At 39.2% G+C, this 9,518-nt stretch overlaps 1 protein-coding gene across 1 annotated transcript in view; it reads right to left on the bottom strand.

The window, feature by feature from the left end:
- Window positions 1–507: 507 nt before the first annotated feature.
- The window catches only part of HAT1 (histone acetyltransferase 1), a gene marked incomplete at its 5' end in the record, with an annotated part of 53,462 nt that continues 44,451 nt past the window's right edge, over window positions 508–9,518 (bottom strand). The window contains 1 exon segment of the mRNA XM_082841041.1: window positions 508–925. Coding sequence (XP_082697167.1) covers window positions 758–925 — 168 coding nt within the window. The 3' untranslated portion in view covers window positions 508–757.

The following is a 9,518-nucleotide window of genomic DNA, read 5'->3' as shown; positions in this document are numbered from 1 at the left end:
TTTTCCTTGTTGGACTTCAACATCTTGGTAACCTTATATCAAATCACAAGATATATATACCTCATTTTACACAAGATATATTTCAACAATGGTGTGTAAACTGGATTTATGAACTGATTTCTATCTTATTATTTATAAAATGTTTATGGTAACTTCCAAATTATCTTCAATTAATATTTGATGCCAAACATTTAGGTTTTAGGCTGTATTTAGTTTCCCTTCTATTACCCGCCCTACTCCCAACAAGTGGTTAATAGTTTATTTAAAACAACTCTACACTAGGAACGTTTCCTACTTAGAAAAATCACAGAGTAAGACCAAGAGTACTAGGAAGACCTTAAAGAAATGTGTTTTAAAGGTGCCAGATGTAAAATCTTAGAAGCAAAGTGTGGGAGGAATTATAGTAAAAGCTTAAAACCTAACGTTTTTTAACAGGACTGAAGAAGTTTATCATAAGTATTTAAGAATCATATCAGTACACATTAACATATCACAACTAAGCATTTATTACACTGTTTAAGAAGGGAAGCAAGTGCAGTGGTATTTTAGAAGCTATATCTTTTTTTAATGTAATATATGCTCATAGACTCTAAACAGTATTTTAAAATATACAATCTCTCCAAAAGAAAATATTTAACTAAAGATAACTTTTAATGTAAGTAAAATGTTACAAGATTTTAAAATTAAAGTCATCATCTGATTTTTCACAACACATGTACAGAAATTTTTAAACTTCCTGTACAGAGAAGTATAACCTCTACTCTTGAGCAAGGCGTTCAATAACACGTCGATAATCTTCCACAAGTTCCTGAAAGCTTTCTTCCAGCTGTTCATGTTGCATGCTTATTTCTATTTGGTTCATCTGGTTTGTCAGTTCTTCTGGTCTGAGACATTTTCTCATTTTAGCAAGATCTCTCTGTTTTTTCTAAGCAACAAACACAATTATTGGTTAGACTAAGAAAGCTAATAAAATTCTAATATAAAGAAATATAAGTCTCCAATGTTAAAAATAATAGTAGAAGGAATATGCCCAAATTTGTCCCATACATTTTTTCTTAAGGAAGCCTAAACATAATGTTAACCGTGAATTATAAACTCTCTAAAAGGAAGGTTCCAGAAGACATGTAATTTGTGTCAATTAATGGTAAATATAGATATGTGACTAACAGCCCCCTCTCCAAAGCATAATAAAGAACTGGCCAGTATAGACACTCAAATACTTCTTTAATAAAAAAAAAATATATTAACTGAAGAAAGACAACTGAGATTAAGTGCTATTATTTCATCTCACTATTTAATCATTAATTACATTAATTTTCATTCCAAACTGGCTTCTGCCACTAGGCTCATTTATGAGTTCCCTTACCCAGAGATGTATTTATGGACCACATGTTAATTTCAACATAAATTGTTGGAAGAGTTTCAGAAAGATGAGCCCAAAACTGTCACTGTCTTTTTTTTTTTTGGCGGTACACGGGCCTCTCACTGTTGTGGCCTCTCCCGTTGTGGAGCACAGGCTCCGGACGTGCAGGCTCAGCGGCCATGGCTCACAGGCCCAGCCACTCTGCGGCATGTGGGATCTTCCCGGACCGGGGCACAAACCCGTGTCCCCTGCATTGGCAGGCGGACCCTCAACCACTGCACCACCAGGGAAGCCCTGTCACATTTTAAAAATCAATATTAACTAGCAATCACTGAGTCTCTACTGTCCAGACATACATTATCTTATTAAACCCTCTCCATTTTACTGAGCAGGAAACCACCATGCTGAGGAGTTTGCACCACACTGAGGGGCTGGTAACAACTTTTAAACAGGACGCTGTATCAGAACAATACTGTTAGTAATGCTGAGGACAGGACTGGGGGACCAGGTCAGCAGCTCCTGCAGCGCTTCAAGTAAGAGATGATGAAAGTCTAGACCAAGTCAGTAGCAGCAGAGATGGAAGGAACAGAACAGATTTAGGGAAGAAAACACTGGGTGATGTGGGGAAAGAAGAATGAAGAAGGACTCCAAGATTCCTGGGTGGGTGGCAACACTGCATTATATAAAACACTGTAATATATGAAACCTTCATACATTTTGGATAAACTGTTCTAGATTATATCAATCCTCTTTTATTAAAGCATATAACGAAGAGCTAACTCTACATAGAGAACAGGAGTCACATATATTAACTCATGTAATCCTAACAACTCTATAAGATAGGCACTATAATTTTCTTCAATTGATAAAGAAAAAAAAGGTGCAGGAGTTAAATAACTTAGAGGTAGCAAGCTGAGAAGCCAGGATTCAGCTCTTAATGATCTGCTTGGAAGTCTGTATTCTGAGTCCCTATATCTAACTGACTTCCAAAGACATTAAAAAAAAAAACCACAAAACCCTAAAAATGATATCTTAAATCCATCCTAAAAATATAAATGTCCCCTTAAAGGAAACCCTAATAATTCTGGAATATAGACATATACAGTGCTTCTCAAACTTAAATGTGCACAAAGATCACCTGGGAACCTTGTTAAAATGCAGATTCTGATTCAGCAGGTCTGGGGTGGGGTGAGATTCTACAGTTCTAACAAGTTCCCAGGTTATGTTAATGTTGCTGATCTCCCCCCCGACCCCTCCCCCGCAGCACGGCTTGGGGGATCTTAGTTCCCCAACCAGGGATCGAACCGGTACCCCCTGCAGTGGAAGCGCAGAGTCTTAACCACTGGATCACCAGGGAATTCCCAATGCTGCTGATCTTCTAACCACACTTTGAATATTCTAGAGAAGTGATGAAAATTCAAATTTATTGCTCCCAAGGCCTGGAAAGACAGTATATTTCTTACTCTTCAATCATGTGGATGATAAATGCTTTGTTTCTGCGGTAAAAGTTATTTTTTCTGCCAAGAGGCACAACTGCCCTATATGAGAACATCTAAGTTAAGGAAACAGCTCAGGAACTAAAGGGTTATGCATCCAAAAATTATTGTGGTATGTGGTAGGAATAAAAGCTATTTTTCTAAACTGCTAACCAGTTATAACATTTATGAAATAATCTAACCATACTACTTGAATATGCCTCCAATCATATTAAATTCTTATATACAACAGAACCATCATATTAATTCTTAAATATTTCTTGACTATCAACTGTTCCAAATAACCTATAGAATGAATCATGTGCCAGTAACATACTGTTTTAAATTATCTTGTTTTTAAATCTCTAAGAGTGCTTGCTTCCCCAATTTATCTCCCCCTTCCTTGCCACCTTCAATTTCTTCATTGTCAGTTTTTTTCAGATGGATGTCACAATCTCTATTATAATTTTTATGGGCATGGCAGTACATCTCTGAATTAAATTTAAGAGTTCTAAGTACCTTGAAATAAAAACTACATGTACTAGCTTTATGGAAAAATGTGAAACTATTATATAGAAGCTCCTCATGAGCATGTAAACTGTGGTTCAATTTTTAAAATAACTTGTTTACTGTTCAGGAATATTAAAATAACTTTAATATTCCTGAAACTATATATACACAACACTTTGTATATGTATGAAATATTACAAATTAATCTTTTAAATAATGTGTTTAAAAAAAATTTAAAAAAATAAACTGGGACTTTTCTGGTGGCGCAGCGGTTAGGAGTCCGCCTGACAATGCAGGAGATGCGGGTTTGACCCCTGGTCCCGGAGGATCCCACATGCCGCGGAGCAACTAAACCCGTGCACCACAACTACTGAGCCTGCGCTCTAGGGCCTGTGTACCACAACTACTGAGCCGACATGCTGCAACTACTGAAGCCCACGTGCCTAGAGCCCGTGCTCCATAACAAGAGACAAGAGAAGCCACTGCAATGAGAAGCCCACACACCACAATGACAAGTAGCCCCTGCTCGCCACAACTAGAGAAAGACCACACACAGCAACGAAGACCCAACACAGCCAAAAAAACCCCCAAAAAACAAAAAACTGATTTGGGGCTTCCCTGGTGGCTCAGTGGTTGAGAGTCGCCTGCCAATGCAGGGGACGCAGGTTCGTGCCCCGGTCCGGGAGGATCCCACATGCCGCAGAGTGGCTGGGCCCGTGAGCCATGGCCGCTGAGCCTGCGCGTCTAGAGCCTATGCTCCGCAACGGGAGAGGCCACAACAGTGAGAGGCCCGCGTACCGCAAAAAACAAAACAAAACAAAAAAAAACTGATTTGGGGAACACCTCTATCCAGCAAAGTGACATACATTGGGAGTACAAATTAAATACTGAAAGACAGAACTCCTTAAGATTGAAATAGACCTCCTGTAGGCTCAGAATAATTCTCACCCTCCAAAAATAAAAGGTTAATTCCTTCATAGATTAGGGCTGTTGCTAATTTTAATTAATGCAGACAAATTAAAGATGGTATTAGTGTCAATTTATTTATGTTAACATTTGGCTTTAACACATGTAATGTGTTAAAGGTCCAGAAAACAATTCTTCCTTCTTGCCTAGTTTTCACAGGTTCCAAGAGGGTTTACAAATATAATCTCAAAAATGCCACCACTTCTAAGGGTTCCTTAATTTCTGTCTGCTGAACTAGTCTCTTTTGTGAACTAAAGAGATAAGGTTCTTTAGTAAGAATTTAAAAATAGTAATGGAGTGGAGGCATTGACGAGTCCTAAGACTTCTCAAAAGATTATCTTTAGGGCTTCCCTGGTGGCGCAGTGGTTTAGAGTCCGCCTGCCGATGCAGGGGACATGGGTTCGTGCCCCGGTCCGGGAAGATCCCACATGCCGCAGAGCACCTGGGCCCGTGAGCCATGGCCGCTGAGCCTGCGCGTCTGGAGCCTATGCCCCGCAACGGGAGAGGCCACAACAGTGAGAGGCCCACGTACCGCCAAAAGAAAAAAAAAAAGATTATCTTTAAAAACATGTACAATGCATTGTATTTCTTTCTCTTCAGTTCCTCACTATGGAGGCATTTCCGTTTTAGAGAAGCCTAATAGCCAGACGTTAATAAGCTGTCGACACACACACAATTAGTAAAAGGTAGAACTAGACCTCAAAATGGAGTTTTCTGATTCCAAATCCAATATTATAAAAATGATTCTAAATTTTATACTTGTAAACCAATTATGAATTAAAATATGCCCATGAGGGCTTCCCTGGTGGCGCAGTGGTTGAGAGTCCACCTGCCGATGCAGGGGACACGGGTTCGTGCCCCGGTCTGGGAGGATCCCACATGCCGCGGAGCGGCTGGGCCCGTGAGCCGTGGCCGCTGGGCCTGCGCATCTGGAGCCTGTGCTCCGCAACGGGAGAGGCCACAACAGTGAGAGGCCCGCGTACCGCAAAAAACAAAACAAAACCAAAAAAAACTGATTTGGGGAACACCTCTATCCAGCAAAGTGACATACATTGGGAGTACAAATTAAATACTGAAAGACAGAACTCCTTAAGATTGAAATAGACCTCCTGTAGGCTCAGAATAATTCTCACCCTCCAAAAATAAAAGGTTAATTCCTTCATAGATTAGGGCTGTTGCTAATTTTAATTAATGCAGACAAATTAAAGATGGTATTAGTGTCAATTTATTTATGTTAACATTTGGCTTTAACACATGTAATGTGTTAAAGGTCCAGAAAACAATTCTTCCTTCTTGCCTAGTTTTCACAGGTTCCAAGAGGGTTTACAAATATAATCTCAAAAATGCCACCACTTCTAAGGGTTCCTTAATTTCTGTCTGCTGAACTAGTCTCTTTTGTGAACTAAAGAGATAAGGTTCTTTAGTAAGAATTTAAAAATAGTAATGGAGTGGAGGCATTGACGAGTCCTAAGACTTCTCAAAAGATTATCTTTAGGGCTTCCCTGGTGGCGCAGTGGTTTAGAGTCCGCCTGCCGATGCAGGGGACATGGGTTCGTGCCCCGGTCCGGGAAGATCCCACATGCCGCAGAGCACCTGGGCCCGTGAGCCATGGCCGCTGAGCCTGCGCGTCTGGAGCCTATGCCCCGCAACGGGAGAGGCCACAACAGTGAGAGGCCCACGTACCGCCAAAAAAAAAAAAAAAAGATTATCTTTAAAAACATGTACAATGCATTGTATTTCTTTCTCTTCAGTTCCTCACTATGGAGGCATTTCCGTTTTAGAGAAGCCTAAAAGCCAGACGTTAATAAGCTGTCGACACACACACAATTAGTAAAAGGTAGAACTAGACCTCAAAATGGAGTTTTCTGATTCCAAATCCAATATTATAAAAATGATTCTAAATTTTATACTTGTAAACCAATTATGAATTAAAATATGCCCATGAGGGCTTCCCTGGTGGCGCAGTGGTTGAGAGTCCACCTGCCGATGCAGGGGACACGGGTTCGTGCCCCGGTCTGGGAGGATCCCACATGCCGCGGAGCGGCTGGGCCCGTGAGCCGTGGCCGCTGGGCCTGCGCATCTGGAGCCTGTGCTCCGCAACGGGAGAGGCCACAACAGTGAGAGGCCCGCGTACCGCAAAAAACAAAACAAAACCAAAAAAAACTGATTTGGGGAACACCTCTATCCAGCAAAGTGACATACATTGGGAGTACAAATTAAATACTGAAAGACAGAACTCCTTAAGATTGAAATAGACCTCCTGTAGGCTCAGAATAATTCTCACCCTCCAAAAATAAAAGGTTAATTCCTTCATAGATTAGGGCTGTTGCTAATTTTAATTAATGCAGACAAATTAAAGATGGTATTAGTGTCAATTTATTTATGTTAACATTTGGCTTTAACACATGTAATGTGTTAAAGGTCCAGAAAACAATTCTTCCTTCTTGCCTAGTTTTCACAGGTTCCAAGAGGGTTTACAAATATAATCTCAAAAATGCCACCACTTCTAAGGGTTCCTTAATTTCTGTCTGCTGAACTAGTCTCTTTTGTGAACTAAAGAGATAAGGTTCTTTAGTAAGAATTTAAAAATAGTAATGGAGTGGAGGCATTGACGAGTCCTAAGACTTCTCAAAAGATTATCTTTAGGGCTTCCCTGGTGGCGCAGTGGTTTAGAGTCCGCCTGCCGATGCAGGGGACATGGGTTCGTGCCCCGGTCCGGGAAGATCCCACATGCCGCAGAGCACCTGGGCCCGTGAGCCATGGCCGCTGAGCCTGCGCGTCTGGAGCCTATGCCCCGCAACGGGAGAGGCCACAACAGTGAGAGGCCCACGTACCGCCAAAAAAAAAAAAAAAAGATTATCTTTAAAAACATGTACAATGCATTGTATTTCTTTCTCTTCAGTTCCTCACTATGGAGGCATTTCCGTTTTAGAGAAGCCTAAAAGCCAGACGTTAATAAGCTGTCGACACACACACAATTAGTAAAAGGTAGAACTAGACCTCAAAATGGAGTTTTCTGATTCCAAATCCAATATTATAAAAATGATTCTAAATTTTATACTTGTAAACCAATTATGAATTAAAATATGCCCATGAGGGCTTCCCTGGTGGCGCAGTGGTTGAGAGTCCACCTGCCGATGCAGGGGACACGGGTTCGTGCCCCGGTCTGGGAGGATCCCACATGCCGCGGAGCGGCTGGGCCCGTGAGCCGTGGCCGCTGGGCCTGCGCATCTGGAGCCTGTGCTCCGCAACGGGAGAGGCCACAACAGTGAGAGGCCCGCGTACCGCAAAAAAAAAAAAAAAAAAAAAGCCCATGAAACACTATAAAAACTTTAATGCTAAAAATCAAGCAGCTGTACCAACTTTTCTTTTTTTTAGCCAAATTGTTCAAATTTATTTTTTGAATACCTGAAAATTACTTCTGTACTAACAGAGTTTCTTTTTGTGCTTTTAAAAAATGATTCTAGTTAATACAGATTATTTTTATCCCTTCTTGGCACTGATACAAATGAATTATCAGTGTTTACAACTTTTAAAGTAAGGTACAACTACTTCTAATAGCTACCCAAAACATTTCTTAGTGGGACAGTGTGATTAAGCTGATACAGAAACTTGAGCCCTCAAATAAAGGCAGCGCAGAACTGGTGGACTTTGCTGTCAGTAAATAATTTCATACCTCAGTAATAACTTACGACAATCTAAATTATAATTTCTTTTCATAAAATGTGTTGAAGTAAAAATGGAAATTCTAAACTCCAAACTTTCCCCATTTGGCATACATTTTAAGACCTAAAAAAATTTGAAACCACACTCAATATTAAGCAATTTTACTTTATTCTTAAATATAATTTTGCATTTGAGAATGCTGTGATAGCACAACAAAGTATATGAGTATCAACTTGGAATGACAAATTGGAGAAAATCACTTGCGTACATTCAACAAAGAAATCTTATAACTCTTCCCATGCCTATAGGGCATTCAACTATTTCTAGGCTTTTACTAAGTTTGTGTTAAGTTTTCAACCACATTGTGGCTATCAACCCAACGTAGGGGAGAGGACCCTCAAGATTTCTTGGTTTTCTCAATGAGAAAGAATACTGGATAACTAAACTCATTAAACTGTGCATACTATAACTAGGGTTTGAGCAAGTATCTGAAGAATTTATAATTCGTGTATGAGCTTTACTGCAAGGATGGTGATACCCCTTTTGGCTGTTAAGAATTTACAGAGTTTAATAACCAGTCTTTGGTTGTCTTTTAGATAAGGTGAACTTACTAGACAGGTGAGGATACTTAATATAAAAAAAAATCATCATTCTTTAAGAGTAGACAATACTTGCTTTTATGAACTACAGAAATTCCCATTGTTTGGCATAACTTCATGACTACTATATATACTTAGAATTCATTCTCTCTCATTTGCTACATCTGCCTATATAAAATATCACAAGTATCTGAGATGCATAATTCAATAAATTACTTTACTAAAACAGTTTTAATACTCTTAAATGTTGTCATAACACCTAATTATATTGTTCTACATGCCTAATTTCATCATAAAGAAATTTTCTAGCTAACAAATTAATATTAAAGATCAAAATCTTTGGAAAGTACCATTTCTACCAATTTTCTGATGTTTCTGAATTGATAAACATAAGGATTGATAAAGAATAAAATGTTACTTCAGACAATTTTTGGGAACAGAGACCATTATAATTTATTACAACCTGTTATATGCAGATGGTAGTTCATAAGACAGAAAATCAATCCATTAAATTGCTTAATAAAATGGCACTATGAAGAAAAAAATATATATGAATTCGAGATACAAGGATTTATAGTCATAGGCAAATAATTATTTTTATATTCAGAATGTGATATGTTTAGAATTACAATAACAAATTAGGAAATACGGTTGCACTGCAAACAAGATGTGATAAAGGAAAAGAGCTGGGATTCAACGAGTAGTACGACCTATATACCATCAACATTCAAAAGACTGGCTCTATAAAGCAGAATCTATGATAAATAAAACTTGGATTAATTTAGAAAAATCAGGGACTTCCCTGGTGGTCCCATGGCTAAGACTCTGCGCTCCAAATGCAGGGGGCCTGGGTTCGATCCCTGGTCAGGGAACTAAATCCCACATGCTGCAACTAAGACCCAGCACAGCCAAATAAAATAAATAAATATTTAAAAAAAA

The sequence above is a fragment of the Leucopleurus acutus genome (assembly GCF_964270905.1).
Source record: "Leucopleurus acutus genome assembly, chromosome: 6".
In the NCBI taxonomy this organism is placed as follows: Eukaryota; Metazoa; Chordata; class Mammalia; order Artiodactyla; family Delphinidae; genus Leucopleurus; species Leucopleurus acutus.
The sequence above is the reverse complement of the archived record's forward strand: the minus strand, read 5'-3'. Positions and strand labels throughout refer to the sequence as shown.